The sequence below is a fragment of the Augochlora pura genome, chromosome 11 (genome assembly GCF_028453695.1).
Source record: "Augochlora pura isolate Apur16 chromosome 11, APUR_v2.2.1, whole genome shotgun sequence".
Taxonomy (NCBI): domain Eukaryota; kingdom Metazoa; phylum Arthropoda; class Insecta; order Hymenoptera; family Halictidae; genus Augochlora; species Augochlora pura.
In genome coordinates, this window is record NC_135782.1 from 15,906,379 (window position 1) to 15,926,052 (window position 19,674).

Here is a 19,674-nt window from a genome sequence, read left to right on the forward strand (position 1 = left end):
TTTGGTCTAATGCATTTTCTTCTATCTTCAAAAACAAGCGAGATATTCAGGTGACCTGTTTAAAATGCCCCACCCTGTATAGTATCGTATAGTATATAGTATAACATAGCATAGACACAGTATAGTATAGTAAAGAATATTGTGTATGCTATGGCATAATATAGTACAGTATAATACAATATACAGAATCTATGTATTGTTTAATATATAAGTGATTGTAACTTATAATATAAAGAGGGAACAGTAGATTTAAGGAACTTTTTAAGAAAGAAGTAATATTAAATAAGAATAATGATATGATTATCTATTATAATAAACTATTACAATCAGTGTCTATCGCGAGCGAAATAGAGATACCAAACTGTACTAAAAGGTGGCCTTTTTAGTGTTACATTTGGAAATCTATAATAACAAGCGTGAATTAAGCATAAAATTCACAATACTGTCTTAAAGTAGAGACTTTAATCTTTAATTTGAAACTAAAATCATAATTCTACGATTTTTTTTCTTGAAGTTATAGAATTTTAAAGTAACCCTTGCCAGTATCATTCGCGTGAGCTACTTGAAAAGGGGTGGTCTGTTTAAGGTTATGTTTAAAGGCCTACAATAACGAGGGTGAATTACGCATAAAATCCACAAAATACTATCTTCAAGTAGAGGCTTCAAGCTTCAATTTGGCACTAGGATCATTATCTTACGATTTTTTTCGTACTAATCTAATTGACCCCGTTCTACTATACTAATTTAATTGACTCGATTCAATTCTACTGATTTACTTGACTCGGTTCGACTATAGTAATTTAACTAGCTCGGTTCGACTATAGTAATTTAAATAGCTCGACTATACTATACTAATTTAATTGACCCGATTCTACTGACCTAATTTAATTGACCCGATTCGACATCACCAATTCATTTAGTCGGTCCAGATACACTAATTCAATTGACACGACTTAAAGAATTAAATTTACTTCGTCTCGAGATTTACTAATTCCAATCACTCAAATCCCGTTAATTTATGTCGCTCGCTACCACTTTCACTAATTCACTTTCCTCGATATTGCTAATTTAATGTGCTCGGGTTGGCCCGATTTCAATAATCTCGCCGTCTGTTGAACGATAGCCGCAGGTGGGTTCAAAGTTCACGAGCTACTATTTAGCACATAATGAGCGATTGTTGCGAGGCGAAATATGGTCTCAGAATTCGTTAATTTACGGGAAAAGTGTAGCGGCAGCTAATAATTAGTATCGACATCTCTCTAAACTCTGAGATACAAATTAAATCGATCGCTGCAATTTCTGTCGACGTTCCACAATATTTTGTTACGTTGATCTCCAAGTGTAATTACTGTAATTGTTAATTTAAATTTTCTTTCGCCGATAATTTAAAAAAATAAAAATAATAATAAAAAAGTAATTGCGGATTCAAAATAAGAACGAAAATTCAATTCTTTCGCTGAAAAATATAAGTTTATTCGATTAAACAAATCAATTTTGACGCTGCCTTTCTTTCAATCCTTCGTTTTAATATACTGTACATAACATAAAAATCGCGATGCTTAGTCTTTTGGAAATAATGTAGTAAAATATGTCTGAAACGCCCGCGCCTCGCCCGTTCCATCTTCGAACTGTAATAATAACGAAACTAAATAATTGTTCGGTGCAATTTTGCTTACTAAATTAAAGGTGGAAGTCCGAACAGCAAGAGAACAATATAGATCCGGTGCTTTGATCCTGTATTTTTGGAAATAATACAATAAAAATACGTCTAAAATGCGCTTCTTGTCCTTCCATTGTCGAACAGTGATAAAAACGAAACTAAATAACTAATCGATGCAATTTTTGCACTGAATTGAAGATGAAAGTGCAGACGGTAAGAAAACGATATAAATTAATTACTTTGAACACGTTGATATAACAAAAGAATGTTAACAAAATCCGCGATTGCTTAATTGCCAACTTAATATTTAGGATCATTGTTTATTGGATTGCAAAGGAATTATTTGTATAGTGCTTTAGTCGGTCCTTTGATTCGGAAAACAATTAAATGACGAGGTTAATTAGCATACAAACATGGCAATTTATGCTTTCGTATAAAACTGTATCGGTTCGCGGCCCCTCGCAGTCGAAGTTCAGTGATCGTCGAACGAGCATTGGAACTCGTCAAATTCTTGCGGCCCAGGTAAATCAATTAATATTAGCATTAATTTACAATTATATATAATATAATAATTTATAATCGTCTACAATTGTATATAATTCAATATAATTATATTTATACAAAGAGTATTATTTAACATAAATTAATTACTCACAATATCTTAAACAGTTTTTTAATTGGTAATTTCAATCTTGCAAATCAAAATTGTTAACTGAAATTTGCAAATAATTAAGAATTTATTGCAGAATTTTATTTGGTAATTTTTCTGTGAATTTTCTGAAATTAATAAGTTTTATTAGATTGAAATCACAAGAATAATTTTGACTTTATTAAATCAATTGTTGCTTGTATAAAATTGTTTATTTTGTGTAAAATGTTTCATGAATGTAATTCTTTATTTTTAATAGTATTGTAGGAATTTATCTGCTATATATTGTATTGAAAAATTGATTTATGTTATAATTTATGATTTTAGTCGAATATTCTCGCTTTGTTTTAATTTGTTGCTATTTAAGGATAATATATGATATCATAATATATATAGTATAGCATATAGTATCATTAGTATATTATAATATATTATTATAATAATTATTATTACATATATTTCCTTTTTATATATTAATAAATTAATATTAACATGTTATATCAATATTTTATTATTATATGTACATTAAATTAATATAACAATTAATATTACATTACTACATATATTATGCTAATATCATAATACTAATAACAAATATTAAGTAACATTAATCGCATAAATGAGAAGAAATCTGTAGTTACATAAACAAAAGAAACCATAATAGATCTTTTTTTAAAAATGTTAATTATCAATAAATTACACTCAGATTCTTTGGATTCAAAAATTACAGCAGGACAGAGGTAAAAAAAGATGGCGCCAGACATCAACGAGTCGAAGAATACAACGAGTTCGCCGGAATTGAAAATTCCGAGCGAAGAAAGCGAAATCGTCGAATTTTACAACGGCGCGAACGTTTTGGTGACCGGTGGAACCGGCTTCGTCGGCAAGGTGCTTGTCGAGAAATTGTTAAGGTAATTAATTTCAACAATTAATTCCAATTCGGACTTTCCGTGAATTTGTTCGCAATATAATATTATAAATACGACGGAATGACGTTCACATCCGGTCGACGTACAAGTTTATGTCCGAATTAATTAGTTACTTAATGTTTACCGAAAAACAGCACAGAATAATTAACGCTGCATAAAGCAGATATTTGTAATAACTATATAATTTAGTCAGCGAATTTTCACGTGATGATTAAATAATTAAGTAAACTGCAAGAAATATATTGTCGCAATTATTTGTCATTTTTGCAATAAATAAAGAGGCAGATCTTGTTCTGTAAACAATTTTTTTATTTAAAATTAAATTATACGAATATATTATTTATATATAAATTATATTAATAATAAAAAAAAATCGTAGAATTATGATCGTAGTCTCAAATTACAGCTTAAAGTCTCTACTTTAAGACAGTATTTTGTGGATTTTATGGTTGATTCATTCTTGTTATTATAGATCTCTAAATGAAACACTAAAAAGGGCACCCTTTTCAAAGTAGTTGACGTGTATGAGACTGGTAAGGGTTATTTTAAAATTTTGTATCATCGCGAAAAAAAATCGTAAGACGAAGATCTTAGTGCCAAATAGAACCTTGAAGCCTCTAATTTAAGATAGCCTTCCTCGATTTTAAGTTCGTTGCAACCCTTCCACTGTAAACATTTTAATATAACTAGAGAAAAACCACCCCCTTTTCCAGGCGACTGAATGCAAGGATCAAGGACATATATGGCCTGCCATTTAAAGGGTTATGATAGTGAGGGTGCATCGAACTTAAAATCGAGGGAGGCCGGCTTAAAGTAGAGATTTCAAGCTTTAATCTAAGACTAAGATCATTATTCTACGATTTTTTCTCGCAAAGTTACAGAATTTTAAAATTACCCTTGCCAATCTCATATAGAAAGGCTACTTTATGAGGGGTGGCTTTTTAGGGTTCTATTTACAGTTCTACAATGGCGAGGGTGACTCAACTAAAAAATCCACAAAATACACATAAAATTCCCAGCAATTCCCAAATTCATTAATAAACGATTATTATATTTAAAGTATTTTATCGCATTATTTGTAGGTCTTGTCCAGGCATAGCAAACCTTTACATAATAGTGAGACCAAAAAAGGGGAAACCCGCAACAGCGCGGTTCAAAGAAAATTTCGACGAAGCCGTACGTAACTCAATTAAACAAATCAGCTGAAAAATTAATAAGTAAAAGAAATAATCACTGTTAATTCTAAGCTGAAAAATTGTTAAAAATAATTACGGTCATGCTAATATAATAGTTTTTCGATGAATTAGGTATATGATAGACTGAAGCAGGAGAGGCCAGATTTCATGGACAAGGTAGTGATGATAGAGAGTGATATAAGTGAAGAAGACTTCAGCCAAGTGCAGGAAATCAGTGAAATGTTGAAGAACACGAATATTGTTTTTCACGCTGCAGCGACAGTTCGATTCGATGAGAAGCTTTCCTTGGCTGTGAAGACCAATGTGTGTATCACGAAACGTATGTTACTCTGGGCGAAAGGGTTGTCGAACCTAAAGGTGCACGATTTTCTGAATTAAATAAATCTTGAAAGAAATAAAGGAGTAATTGTATTTTAATTAATTCGAATTTAATTCTACAGGCATTTGTATATGTGTCAACGGCGTTCTCGAACTGCCACCATAAAGTCATCGATGAAATCCATTACAAAACGACCATCGATCCTGATGTCTTTATATCGTTGGCGAACACCTTGGACGATGATCAACTCGAAGCCATGAAACCAATGTACGGTTTATTTACAACGGTTTATTTTTAAGTTGTAAAAATCATTGCTCAAAAATTGGTCAAATTTGAGTGACGATAACTTCGCGAAAAATTAATGTAGAGCGATGATTTTGGTTTTAAATCAAAGCTTGGAACCTCTATTTTAAGATAGTATATTGTCGATCTTTTAGTTGAGTCACCCTCGCCGTTGTAGATTTCTAAATAGAGCCCTATAAAGCCACCCCTTATAAAGTGGCCTTCGTATATGAGATTGGCAAGGGTCACTTTAAAATTCTGTAACTTTGCGAAAAAAAATCGTAGAATTATGATCTCAGCCTTAAATTAAAGTCTGAAATCTTTACTTTAAGACAGCCTTTCTCGATTTTAAGTGTGATGCACCCTCACTATCATAACCCTTTAAATGGCAGGCCATATATGTCATATTGAAAACCAAGTTTGACAAAATGCCTCGAATTTCGCAAAATTTTTCTCAAGTATGCCATTTACAGGGAAATAAAGTTCAATCCTAACTCTTTAATTTGGCATAAACAAAACTGATCTGCGATTTTTTCTTGTGAAGTTACAGTACTTCGAATTGACCCTTGTGTATCGCATCATTCAGTCGCCTGGAAAAGGGGGTGGTTTTTCTCTAGTTATATTAAAATGGTTACAGTGGAAGGGTTGCGACGAACTTAAAATCGAGGAAGGCTATCTTAAAGTAGAGATTTCAAGCTTCAATTTGGCACTAAGATCATTATCCTAAAATTTGTTTTCGTGAAGTTATAGGATTTTAAAGTTAGCCTTGTCAATCTCATACACGTCAACTACTTTGAAAGTTTAAGCGTCCTACAGTCTTGAAAAAATTTTTCTCGAACATTTCAATTACACCATTGCAAAATTCAGACTTTCATTTTCACTTATATCACCACGATTTTTTTTTAACAAAGATACAGGACTTTAAATAGCAAATGTGCTATCAGCATTAGAACACCCCAAAATGGACCAAAGCAAATCATTTTTATTTCGCATAAAAATTGCAAAAATAATTTATATAACAGTTACAACAAATTCATTTGTTAATATTTTTCATATTCAGGTCCTGTCCAGGTATCAAAAAAATTTACATGATGGTACGACCAAAGAAAAATAGGTCTGCGAAGGAACGATTCAAGGAAAATTTCGACGACATTGTACGTAACATTGATAAATAATAAAAAGGAAAGAAATAAAAAAATATTTCCTGTATGTTAAGTAGATATACGAGAGATTGTGGAAGGAGCAGCCAGATTTCTTGAACAAGGTGCAAATGATTGAGGGCGACGCCACTGAAGAGGACTTGGGCATGACACTGGAGAATAAAGAAACCTTGAAAAACACAAACGTCGTGTTTCACGTTGCAGCAACTGTTCGATTCGAAGAGAAGCTCCGTTTGGCAGTGAACATCAATGTTCGAACTGTAAAGCAATTATTATTATGGGCGAAACAGCTGCCGAACATAAAGGTACGTCAGAAACTTGTTATACATACAGCAAAGTCGTGAAAAATCTCCTGGAAATAATAAAATGAATTATATAGAGCAATGGAGCCAATTGCTGTGGGGTATTAGCCAATTACTGTGGCTTTAGTTAATTCTCTTACATAATTAATTTTACATTTATCCTGTAAGGAATTTTTAATTTTTATTTACCTAGATTTAATTATTTATTTATATGTTAGAATCAAACATACGCAAAAGGGAAGTTTTAAAAATGCCGCAGAAATTATTTAATTAATATTTAAGGGAAACTGGAGTTGCAAATGATGACTTAATATTTCTCTTAATATTTCCACTGTATTAAATTTCATTTATTATACAAGGTGTTCCAAAATTGTTTAATATGACTGAGGTGAGAGATTCCTGAGGTAATTTCAAGCAACCTTTTCCTTCACAAAAATTTTCTACGACGCTTCGTTAACGAGTTATTAATAAAAAAAACTTTGAGAGACGAGCTCGGCTAGTGCCACGCCCTCGCGACAACTAGCGCCACGCCTCCGCGACCACTGCGCTGCGTTAGACGCGCCACTGGCCACGCGACTGAGCGTCGAACGTCCTCGCTCTGCCATTGGTCAATATTTTTCGTTAATAACTCGTGAAAAACGCCTCGTAGAATATTTTCGCTAAGGAAAATGTTGCTTGAAATGATCTCAGCTGTTACCTATTTCAATATTAATAAAAATTTATAGAGCACCCTGTATACTAACTACATACTATAAATATACATTACTATATTCGAATTATTAATTATATTTATTTAACTCTATATATTAATTCTCTTTTAATGGATTTGTTTTTAGTCATTTATTTATATGTCGACTGCATTTTCAAACTGCCTTCACAAAACCATAGACGAGATCCATTACGAGCCACCAATCGAGGCTGATAAATTGATACAGCTGGTGAACTGCTTGAACGAAGCTCAACTGGAGGCTGCGGCGCCTATGTAAGTATCATGAGAAAAACATTCTTGCTACCTATATTAATTATAAGACATTATAATTGGTCTGATTGGTAGATTACGTGGCAGATGTCCAAATAATTATATCCTCACCAAAGCGGCCGCAGAAAATGCCGTCCTAACCTATGTAGACGGTCTTCCAGTTGGTATCGTTAGACCCTCTATCATAGTGCCAACCTACGAAGAGCCAATCAGGGCTTGGATCAACAACCTCAACGGTACCACTGGTGTAATCGCAGGCTCCTCTATGGGATTGTTGCGCGCGATGCACTGCAAATCGGAATGCAAGGCAGAGATAATACCTGCAGATTATGTCATATCAGCCACCATTGCTGCTGGATTCGATGTTGGAACTAGGTGATTCTAAAGCTCGCGTTAAATAATTTGCTGATTTTATAAAGAATTTTTTATAAAGAATTAAGGGGCGTTTTATAAAGAATTGTCATAATTTTTCAGGAGCCGTGTAGAAAAATCGAAGGAGGAGAATATTTCTGACGAAGACAAGGTGCCGATTTACAATTCGGTGACTTCAGCACGGAATCCTATTTGTTGGAAAGAGTATCACAATCTGAACACTAAATACGGTTTACGTACTCCTCCCATGAAAGCAGTTTGGTACTTCATGTATTTCTCTACCAGATATCTGCTTGCGTATCAAATTTGCAATATCTTTTTGCATATTATACCGGCAATTATCGGTGATGCGATATTGCATTCGTTGGGCCACAAATCTGGGTGAGTGTATTTGAGGTGTGTGGTGTTTTATGGATTTACGGGGTTATTTGGAGTAACTTTTTCCTTTACACGAATTTTCTACGACGCGTCATTGCTGAGTTATTGAAGGAGAACTGTGAAAGGCGAGCTAGGCCACGCCCTAAGACGACTAGCGCCACGCCCTCGTGGTCACTGACGTCACGCCTTCATGATAAAGTAGCGTCACGCTCTTGCGCGAACTAGAGACACGCTGTAGTGACCACTGACGCCACGCCTTGCGACATCTAGCGTCACGCTCTCGCAGTCACTGACGCCACACTCTCACGGTCTCTGACGCGAAGCCTTCGCGATAACTAGCCTCACGCCTCGCGACATCTAGCGTTACGCCTTTGCAGTCACTGACGCCACGCTTTTGTGGTCACTGACGCCAATCCTGCGCGACAACTAGCGCCACGCTTTAGTGATCATTAACACCACGCCTTTGCATCCACTGCCACCATGCCCTCGTGACCACTGTCGCTGCGTTACACGCCACGCTAGCCACTAGAGTGGAGCGTCGGGCGCAGTCTCTCCGCGATTGGTCAGTGTTTTTCTTCAATAACTCATCAACGCATCTTCGTAGCATATTTTCACTAAAGAAAAAGTTTCTTCAAATAACCTCAAGAATAGAAATTCCTGCATCTCTTTATTAAAATCAATATGATATAAATACAAGAACACGTAACTATCATTTATTAAGGAATTCTTGTATCTTACAGATTGCTAAGGATCTACAGGAAAGTTGATAAGTTTATTAATGTAATCTCTTTCTTCTCGACAAACGAGTGGAACTTCAGGGACGACAATGTTCTCAGGGTGTGGGAAAGACTGAATCCTGTCGATCAGAAAATTTTTAGGTTCAATTCGGAGAACATAGACTGGGAAGAATATTTTTTTTATCACTTCAGAGGTATTCGTGTATATTTGCTTAAGGATCCAATGGAGAATCTGAGTTTGGCTCTTGCAAAATATAACAGGTAGATCAGCTTTTTTAATAGTATGTTAAGTATTTTTCATATAATTATAAATATCGTTTGTTATATTTCAGGCTGCGTATAGCGCATTATTCGATATTAACAATAATTGGACTGGTAATATTATATATTGTCCAGCATTTTTTATTATTTCTGTGGCCATTCGTTTTTGTATGACATTAATATTTTTTGTTTTCTAACCCGTCGATCACTTCAGTAAAAAAATTGAATTTGCTATTGTTTATCGTTTTATGTTGGGCAAAAATTTTTATTGTAATATCACGTAACATATTTTTATTTGTTGCTATTTCGTCGTTAAAATTGTCCTAATTTTACCACAAAAGAATGTTAAATTTATATTTAATAATTCCTGCCTTCCCAACTTTAATACTCCTTCTCTTAAAGGGTTACTTTAAGGTGCTGTAACTCTGCGAAAAAAATCGTAGCGATTTGAGACGGCACTCAAATTAAAGATGAAAGTCCAAACTTTACAATGATATAATTGAAATGCTCGAAAAAAACTTTTTCAAGACTTTAGGGGGCGTTGAACTTTGTTCTTCTTCGGTACCACAAGCGTGTGCTCAGATTTACTATACATGATATAATATTGCATGATATTAAAAATTATAATATGCTATCTTAAAGTAGAGATTTCAAGCTTCAATTTGAGTCTAAGATCATTATCGCACGATTTTTTTTTCTCAAAGTTACAGAATTTTAAAGTCACCTCTGTCAATCGCTTACAGAAAAGTAACTTTGGAAGGGGTGGTTTTTTTTAGGGTTATACTTAAAAGTCTATAACAGCGAGAGTGAATGGAGTATAAAATCCATAAGATACTGTCTTAAAATAGAAGTTTCAAGCTTTAATTTAAAAAAAGAGTCATCATTCTACGATAATTTTTCGCGGAGTTTTCGTCAGTCAAAGTTGACCAATTTTAATCCACTTTTCTGTGATATTGTTTCTTATACAGTGTGAAGTTCTCTACAAATAAAAATACAGTATGAAGTTCTCTGCAAACCTAAGCACAGTATGAAGTTCTCTACAATCTATTCTTATACCTTGTTTACTATAACTATAGATTTTCCTGCAAAATTAGAAATTTTCAAAGACGATTGTAGGAAACGCAACTTAAATATACATAAATTGTTTCTATTAATAATTTTAATAAATTGAAAGTAGCGTAATAAAATTAAGCTTCGCGTTTTTCCTATAGTGCATAAAATCTATAGTCTAATCGTGATTGTATGCAGTAGCATAAATGAGGTATAGAAGTACGAGGTATATGGTTACCATACCCATATCGCACTCTCCAAATTTCGCTCGCTCCAAAATTCTGTCTTCTTAGCAAGAATCGAGTATTCCCTATACTTCATTCGAATTTAGAGTCAGAAATATCAACCCTTGGAAAAGCAATCATTTGACCAATAAAATTCTCTCGCAGTAACAATTCCACCCCACTTCATATTTCTCTATATTTTTGCACTAAAAATAACTCCATATTTCCAATTCCATCAGCCATATTCATCGACAAATTAAACGACTAAATTTATAAAGTTATAACCTTTCCCGTATAATTAACAAATTAACGATCTCCCGTGACATTTAATTAACTTAATTCCAGTTTAATATTCCACCCACTTGTTACAATTTAAATTCAACGATATATCGAACGGGTATACGAACGATTAAAAAATACATTTTACATTAATTATACATTGTATAATTATATATTGTTAAAGAGGAGTTTCCTGAAATACGGGCGGAATTCAGTGGACGTCTTTAGCGTTTCGGTTGTTTCAAAGGGCCTCCTTGATCTTTCGTCCTCGCGCTTCGATCACGGGGGCTGCTCTGATGATTGCCATAATTCTTCTCATGAGTCCGCGGCTTTTGTTTCTGTTTGTTCTTTCCAATCGAGAATCGTCGTTGAATGTCCTCGATGATCCGTTGCTCTTTCTCGTCTAAGAGGAGATTGTTCCTTTGGGACTCGTCCTTGAAACTGGAAATTTAATGGAACCGAGTCAATGTTTGCATTGATAGCTTTTCCCAGACACTAATACGACTCTGTTCATGCTAACCAGAAGAATAGGCTAGTTTTCAAGTCGAAAGAGTGGGGATGGGCAGGCAAATTTCAGTTCTCAGACGAATAAGTCACGCTTCATTTCGAAGAAGTGGGGTTGTTCTTTGAAATAAGGCGTGACTTATTCGTCTGTGAACCGAGATTTGCCTACCTACTTGTCACATAGCGAAGCAAGGAGTATAATAATAGTGTACAATAGACTTTACTATACTTCAAAATTAATTATTGAACATTTTTGCATGTATATCGAACATTTAACTATCTCCAAGTGTTGTCATAATTCCTGTATAAAGCACGTGTATTATAGAATTTTCAAAATATTGTCACTCGAAAACTAACTGTATACCATGGAGCTACAAAAATTTGAGAATACAATTTGAAGTTTCTAGAATATTATGTTATTTATTATAACTCACTATCTCACTCTAAAGTGCATTAAATTAATTTATTAATACAATACGATCCGGGCTGTTTGAGCAAGGACTTTTGCATATCGGGGTTACTAATAAAGGGGTTGTTATTTTATAAAAAAATTATTTTGTCAACTATTAAGTCTTTCTCTATTAAGTTTTGACTATTTTTAAATTTTTGGCTATTTTTAAAAAATAAATGGAGGATATTAGGACCGAGAATGCCATGGATAAACTTTCTACGTCATCGAAACTTTTACTTCCCTTTTTACTCTCTCATTTTTTTGGCTAAATAAATTATGTTAAAAAGTGCCTTTTTATTCTTTCCTGATGTTCAAATTATCAAGCAAACTGTCACACTAATTGTGAGATAAACTCGCACCGCGGCAAGTTCGCGTCTCCCAGGTTTACCTAACATAACCTGTGACATAACCTGACAAGAAGTTCTTTCGGAAACGACGTCGGCGTAGACATCGGGAAACTTCGTTCGGCCGTATAATTAGCTTACTCGTTAAACACTCGAAACGCTTGTCGCACGTCGCCGTCTCAAAACGCGACTGCAAATATTAAAGCATAGGCGTCCTTTATCCTTCACGGGCACTTAATTTAAAAGCGAACGGAAGTTGGAGGCCACGCATCTGAACTTCCAGGAACGCCGGAAGGAAAACGACGTCGATCATTTCTGAACGTAACTTGCTAGGAGACGTTGATCTACGAGCAGCAACCGCGCCGTGGATCATCTTAAATTCCAGTGAAATTATAGAGGGAAAATTTGAAACTTTCACGGGAGACGCGACCCCAAACATAAAATATTAGCCTCGAGAACTTCATGCTTTTCGCGATATTAGTGACGGTCATTGTAACGAGCAAAGTTATGCTCTTTATACAAGACTGTCTCTAAATTATGTTTCCTCCGTGAAAGACGAGGTTCCTTAAGCTATTTGAAGAAACTTTTTCCTTTGCGAAATTGTTCTACGACGCTCCATTTAAGAGATAGAAGTAGCTTACCGCTGACGCCACGCCTACGCGGTCAGTGACGCGGCGCGCTAGCTACTTAACGCAGCGGCGGTGACCGCGAAGGCGTGGCGTCAGTCGTGCGTTGGTGAGTGAGACTTTTATTAATAACTCCTTAACGAAGCGTCCTAGAAAATTTTTGTAAAGGAAAAAGTTGCTTCAAATTACCCCAGGAATCCATCACCTATGTTTGAATGTCATTTTTGGGACATACTGATTATAGGTTGCTATATATCTTCACCGAATTATTTTCTAAAGTATAGCCATGGATAAAAATAACAATATTAAAAATTAAAAATTAAAATAAAATTAAAATAAAAATTAAAAATATTCTCAAAACAGAGAATTTAATGAGTTAAAAATAACGTTTGCAACGTGACAAGTCGTCAAGGGTTCTTAAAGGGGGAAGAGAAAAAATGGTAGAGGAGAGAGGGGACATTTAGGTCAGAGGTGAACGGAAACGAAGCCAGGGCGACGAGTCGCGAGCTTTGCATTTCGGCGTGGGGAACGGCGCATCGAAATGGAAAGAAATAGTCGTGTCTAGCCGGCGAACGAGCACTCGCCGCGTCTCGTTCGGGCAAAATTTGAACCGGCATTCACGGCGGTACGTTACGCCGGCCGTTCCCCGCTAATGAAACGACTAAAATGCGGCGGATGTAGCCCGGGCTCGAGCGATATCTAGCGCGACGTTCCACAGCAAAAAGCGAGATCCAACGATTTCCCTTTTTCCTGTCCGCCATTGTGACTCTCAGCGAATAAGCTGACTGGTTTATTTAACTATCTGTCCAACGAAATCTTCTTCCAAGGACTGTTAAATAATTTTGCGAGAATAGCGTCGACGACAATGGAATTATCGTAACAGTTACTGAAAAAAATCTGAAAAAAATTTAGAAATCAAAATTAAGAAAATTGCGTAAAATGGTAGGTTCCTGAGATCATTTGAAGCAACTTTTTCCTTTACAAAATTTGTCTACGAATCGTCGTTAAAGAGTTATTAACGAAGAATGTTGACCAGTGACAGAGGAGCTGGGCTGGCGCGCGACGGCGGAGGCGGTGAGTGGGTGGGGACTCGCTGCGCTCGTTGGTTCGGCCGCCGCGCATCAGTCGACGCGTCAGCCTCTCATTGGTCACTGTTATTCGTTAATAACTCGTTAACAACGCCCCGTAGAAAAATTTCGTAAAGGAAAAAGTTGCTCGAAATGATCTCAGGATTGACTGACTGCAACGATTTTTTGCATAGGCGTAGGAATAACATAAATTGGCGTAGGAATAGCACAGAATCAATATGAGCAGTTCTATAACAAGGATAATGTAGGATAATTTACTATACTTTTTTTATTAAATTTCGATTACTTTTCTATCGTTATTGTTCTTTTAATATTTATTTAGCAGATCCTAAAAATCTTTTCGATGACTTGAAATTTTATCAGACCTCCTTCACAACTTTCTAATGTATTATATAAAAGGACCTCCACTAATTATTAAATTCTTTTTCACTGATAGCTTCCAAATGAAATCCCCCAAAGCCCATATCTCTTCAACCCAAAGAACAAACACGATGAAAAGAGGAACGATCTTCTCCAGCGAAACGAACCGGCTGAGTCCTCGCTTAGCCCCGTCCCTGCGCGCGTGCACCGTGCAGATCTAATTATCGATTAGGAAAAGGGAAGTTTCGAAGCGGTAGGGACGGCGTGCCTCGCACGGAAAATCGGATACGGATGCCGGGAGATACTAGCCCGGACCTAATTTTCCCCGGGTCCCTCGGCGAGGGCCACTCGAAAACCGGACTAGTTTCACCGGCTGCAGTCTCGTGCTCGTTTAGTTTCCCGTGCCGGAATTGCACACGGCATTCTTTTATTTCGACTGTTTTTCTAACGATCGGCGTGCGAGCACAGACTGCACCGAACCGTGGGTGACGCGAGCGCGGAACACCGGGCTTTAACACTTATTCTGATGGACAATGGTATGGAGTTGCTGAATATATTTGGGGGTAGTTTATTTTTTAATATTTTTGGTAAAGAGAAATAGAAAAATAAATATTAAGATATAGGTATACGGTTAAATGTCTACATAATTAATTATTGTAACTTTTAGGTAGATAAATAAATATATAAATATAGATTTATGTTTAAATGTCTAAATATTTAAGTATTGTAATGTTTAGTTAGATAAATAAATATATAAATACAGATATATGTTTAAATGTCTAAATATTTAATTATTGTAATATTTAGTTGATTGAATGTCTAAATGTTTAATTGTGTGTGACTGTATATATATATATGGATCTATACTTAAGTATACGAATATTTAATTATTATTATTCTTGTATAATATGCAATATTATATTGTATTAATTATATGTAAATGTATAGATATAGATCTGTATTTAAGCGTATGAATATTTAACTAATGGACTTGTATAATGGGTAGTATTATATTGTATTAATTATATAAAAATATATATAGATCTATAATTTGACTATATTTAACTAGACTATGAACTTTATGCATCTATAGCAAAAATCGATAGCACTGTAATGATTTCGTAAAAATGTTGATGCAACAATATACCAAAATTTTGAATTTGAAGATAACTGAATGGAAAAATAGCTTCTATTTAATTATGACTAATTTTATGGTAGTAAAAAGATGGATCTATTTACCTTTGCTGATAATTATACAGCTTCATCATTAGCTTGCTCAAGCCCAGGTTTTCTCTTTGCGCAGACTTCAATTCCGACTCCTTTTCCTGTAAATTATTTTCCCAAATATTGTACATAAATGTTCACACTAATCTATCTCATCTTATCGAAACATAAAAATATAAAGAACATTATTGATGCGATACTATTTAATTTTCCATTTTGAACTTTGTTAAATGGAATATATTAATTTATAGCAATTTTTGAGGTTGTTGGCCCAGTTGTCAAAGCGTCAATTATTAAACGATACTAAATACAGTTCGTAGGAGATTAAGCTAGATTTTAAGTAGGAGGAGTGGTGGTAGACCACGTGGCGTGCCCCACTCCGCTGTGTAAGAGTCTCAGCGCGTCATGTGATCAACTAGAACTCTGCTGTGAGGCTGCTGCGACGCGTCATGTAATCTACCACCACTCTACTACGCGGCTGCCACGACGCATTACGTGGTCTACCACTTCTCCGCTGCGCGAGAGTCCCAGCGTGTCATATGATCTACCATCGCTCGACTGTGCGACTATCGCGACGCGTCACATGATCTACCACCACTACGCTATGTGGGAGACTTGGTACGTCACGTGATCTACCACCACTGCGCTATGTGGAAGCCTTGGTACGTCACGTGATCTATCACCACTCCTTCTATTCGAAATCCAGCTAAATCTCTCGCGAACCGCAATGCTCCCAGCATATTTACCGACAGAACTTTCGTGGCATTTTGCAGCTCCTCGTATCGCGTGTCCGCCATGTGGCGTGCCGTGATCGTCTCCGTAGTAAATCGAGTTAACTGTTGCCTGTAATTTTGCTCGCGTTCCATCGCCTTGTCCCACGCCTCCTCCCTGGCGATTATGGTGTCGCGCAGAGCTTTCATATCCTTCTCGAGCTCCTCTAACTCCGATCTGAAGGAACGCAAAAGAATTAACACCAGAAACTCGTATATCGTTTTGCTTTAACTTGACAATTAGAAGAATTTAATTAAAAATCTTTGTTTAACATTTACGTATCTTTAATTATCAAAGGACTCAGATCATATTAAAAGGACTTAATTATAAAACGATTTAATGTCATCCATCGTTTTTCTATATTTTTGTAGACTTTTGTGATTATAAAAATTCATAGAATAATTTTTAAAAATGTAAAAAATTTGTTCCTGTATTTTATAAGTTCTAATGTAAGCGATCTCTGAGATGGTCGCCGGCCAGGCGGCTCACTATTTATGTTTTCGAGATAAGGAGGCTCTGTTTGGGTGATGAGATGGTTCATCGAGGGGAGGAGGCCCTTTTCCCGAAGAGAAAGGGCAGTCGAATAAAGATCTTTGAGAAAGAAGCAGCCCACCTAATTCCTCACCTTGTGTCATCTACACTAAGAAGGTTAAAGTTTCGATTTAGTTAGAAAAATTAATAATTCAATATTATTAATTTAGCTGTGTCTTTAAATATAAATAAAATCAGTATGAGGACACCAGGGGACAGCACAGTAATTTTAAAGCACTGATTTTATGGACAATTTTGAGTAGATTATTTTGAGAAATTTTTTCTGAGAATACGAAATTGTTAACCTACACTTTCTTAAGCCTATATTTAACAACAGTGCTCCTTCTAAATATTTAAATTATTATCCCAAAGTCTCTGAAATTATTATTGTTCTCCAAGGGTGGTTTTAAACCACATAACGAGCTATATCTCTCTTATAATTCCACCATTTTCTGGGCCAATGAAAAGAGGAATAAAATTCGCCATTCTCCTTACTTGGTAATGGTGACAGTGGGCGGCAATTTCTCGCAGCTCTCGAGCTTCCTTTGGCACCCTGAGCAGACCGCCCAAATCTGCACGCCCCTGTCCAGCTTCGCGATAATGTTCGTCGTCGACGTGCCGTTCGCCTCGACGGGCGGCGCGTGCTTGCACTGAAATTCACGGAAGAATGTCCTGTAACGAAACTGGGGGTCGCGCGCGAGAGCAAATTCCAATATACGTGTCCCCGCACAGACTTGTTCCGCGGCCGCCTCCTTTGTCTCCAACAGTTTCAGCTTCTCACGATCGAGCTCCATCCGCAGTGCCACCGTTCTCTTCTCCAGCCTCAGCACCTCGTTCCGCTCCTCGTCCAACCTACACGAAACAAATCACCGAAACGGAAATCATTCGACGATAGGACTCGAACACGTCCGACGCATTATTCAACGTGTTCACCGGGAACAAATGGTCCGAGGCATGTTCCGTGAAACGTTACGTAAGAGCTCGGCGTGTGCAGTTGCATTTTTATGTGCATTTCGGTGATGTAATTCTGCGTAACGATTCCCGCCGCTCTGGCGCCGTTAGATTTTGAATTTAAGAGTATAATCGGTGCCTTTTTGAGTCGGCGATGTTAGCGCGGGTGGTTCATGAATGTTTATTGATAATAAGGGGTCTGTGGTTATTTATGCAAAATAAAAATTGTCTAGGTTTACTTAAGAGATATGCTCTTAGTCATTTTAATAAGTGAGAAATAATGTAAAGGTGTACCTGAATTATTTTACGATTTTTTTTACTTTTATAATAAATGCAAAAAATGTAGTAACAATATATAATGTTTAGAGTGTAATAAAAATGTAGCTGAGGTGATTTCCAGCAACTTTTTCTTTCGCGAAAATGTTCTACGACGCTTCGTTCGCGAGTTATTAGCATAAAACGCGGTCCAATGGGGCAGCGAGGGCGGAGCAAAGACGGGCATAGGCGTGGCGTCACACGTTTATCGTTGATAACTCGTGAACGAGACGTGGTAGATTTTCGCAAAGGAAAAAGTTGCTTCAAATGACCTTAGAAATATAATTCTCGAGTTTCTGCGCTAAAATCAGTATAATATAATAATAACATATAATTAATATAATAAAAATACGAGGAGACAAGACTTCCTAATAGTATAATTCCACTGAAACCTCATCCTACGCTTCTCTTGTTGCACAATATTGCTTTCTAACAACAAAAACAATTCCAGTGACCACCACACGCATAATTCACTCAACTATTTTAATTTCGAAAATCAAAGCAAATCAGCTGTTCGTACTTGGCCAAAAGCATTTTGTTCTCCTCGACAAGGCTCTGGTTCCTTGATTGCACAGCCATATTACTCTCCTCGAGCATCTTCAGCGTCGCCTGCATTTTCTCAATGACATTAGGATCGACGCTTCTGACTGTCTCCTGTCTACAGGACGACGCCCTTCCGGATAGCATCCTAGTGTCCGCGAAAGGCTGATCTCCTCTGGCCGAGTAATAATCCCTTCCTAACGAGTTTAAATTACTTCTGTCGATTTCCTTTTTTGGAGAACTTCTCAGGGATGATAAAGGGTTAAAGGAAGCCAGGATTTACCTGACGGATGCATCTCGTAGCTGCTGTTTTGAGAGTCCAGCGGCCTCCAGCCGGCACAGTATCCTGAAATCCAAAGAGGGGTGATTGATAAATATTATTTAGATAGTTGTTATGATTATTTATTAATTAATAAATTAATGTGAAATAGTTCAAAGATATTAATAATTAATTACTGCTTAAATTATTGGCTTTTTCTTCGAGACGGTGTTAATTATTCCCTGCTTGACAAAATTTTATCTAGGTATTTTGTGATGACTATTTATTAATTAATAATGTAATGTGAAATTGTTCAAAGAGAAAATTAATTATTTCCAGCTTAAACTATTGCCTTTTTCTCAGAGACGGTGTTAATTATTGCCTGCTTGATAATCTGGTTGCTTTGTAATGACTACTTATTAATAAATTAATTATTCAAATTAAATATTAGTAAATTACTATTAACAAAATAATTTGCTAACTAATAAATAATTATTTGCAAAGTTAATTATTAGTAAATTAGTAAAATTAAATATTAGTAAATTTAATCAGTAAAATTAATTATTAAATATATTAAAATTAATAAAAAAAATGTAAAATTATTCAAAGACAAAATTAATTATTTCAGCTTAAATTATTCCCTTTTTCTCCGACTTGCGTTAATTATCGCCCGCTTAAAAAATATAAATGACGTCACCTGTCCGATAGGCATCCTGTGACGCGATCGTCGGCGAATAGGAGACCTTTGCGTAGCGATTGTGCTGGCCGCCGTAGTAGCACCTTTCCCTCGGCGGATTCGAGGATTGATGGCACACGCAGGACATCGTCGGTTCTGTGAGGGAGGGGTGGGGAGCGGCGAGAGAGAGAGGTTCCTTTCCGCTCTTCCTCCCTTCAAGGCGCGTTACGACGGCCGCGCGGCCGTCACACAGGAGG

General features: G+C 36.1%; 2 protein-coding genes across 2 annotated transcripts; one reads left to right on the forward strand and one right to left on the reverse strand.

Annotated features, from left to right (window-relative positions):
* Positions 1 to 3,059: 3,059 nt before the first annotated feature.
* LOC144477174 (fatty acyl-CoA reductase wat) lies at positions 3,060 to 10,160 on the forward strand. The gene is made up of 8 exons (XM_078194664.1): positions 3,060 to 3,220; positions 4,321 to 4,414; positions 6,255 to 6,500; positions 7,334 to 7,479; positions 7,552 to 7,851; positions 7,951 to 8,229; positions 8,967 to 9,224; positions 9,296 to 10,160. The coding sequence occupies exons 1-8, from the start codon at positions 3,060 to 3,062 to the stop codon at positions 9,396 to 9,398; spliced, it is 1,587 nt and encodes a 528-aa protein (XP_078050790.1). The 3' UTR covers positions 9,399 to 10,160.
* A 739-nt stretch (positions 10,161 to 10,899) lies between these two features.
* Positions 10,900 to 18,629, reverse strand: LOC144477107 (uncharacterized). Its single transcript, XM_078194571.1, has 6 exons — positions 18,463 to 18,629; positions 17,411 to 17,528; positions 17,172 to 17,326; positions 16,121 to 16,322; positions 15,390 to 15,475; positions 10,900 to 11,218 (listed from the first exon to the last, which is right to left on the reverse strand). The coding sequence occupies exons 1-6, from the start codon at positions 18,627 to 18,629 to the stop codon at positions 11,002 to 11,004; spliced, it is 945 nt and encodes a 314-aa protein (XP_078050697.1). The 3' UTR covers positions 10,900 to 11,001.
* Positions 18,630 to 19,674: the final 1,045 nt, after the last annotated feature.

What these genes read in the sequence shown, in the direction of transcription:
- LOC144477174 (XM_078194664.1), top strand. Translation starts at nt 3,060, where the DNA reads ATGGCGCCAGACATCAACGAGTCGAAGAATACAACGAGTTCGCCGGAA. An exon ending in AAGAAAATTTCGACGAAGCC is followed by an intron (nt 4,415 to 6,254) that starts GTACGTAACTCA and finishes TATGTTAAGTAG; the next exon opens with ATATACGAGAGATTGTGGAA. An exon ending in GGATTCGATGTTGGAACTAG is followed by an intron (nt 7,852 to 7,950) that starts GTGATTCTAAAG and finishes ATAATTTTTCAG; the next exon opens with GAGCCGTGTAGAAAAATCGA.
- LOC144477107 (XM_078194571.1), bottom strand. Translation starts at nt 18,629, where the DNA reads ATGCTATCCGGAAGGGCGTCGTCCTGTAGACAGGAGACAGTCAGAAGC. An exon ending in ATGCCACGAAAGTTCTGTCG is followed by an intron (nt 15,476 to 16,120) that starts GTAAATATGCTG and finishes AATAATTTACAG; the next exon opens with GAAAAGGAGTCGGAATTGAA. An exon ending in CTGTATAATTATCAGCAAAG is followed by an intron (nt 11,219 to 15,389) that starts GTAAATAGATCC and finishes TTAAATTTCCAG; the next exon opens with TTTCAAGGACGAGTCCCAAA.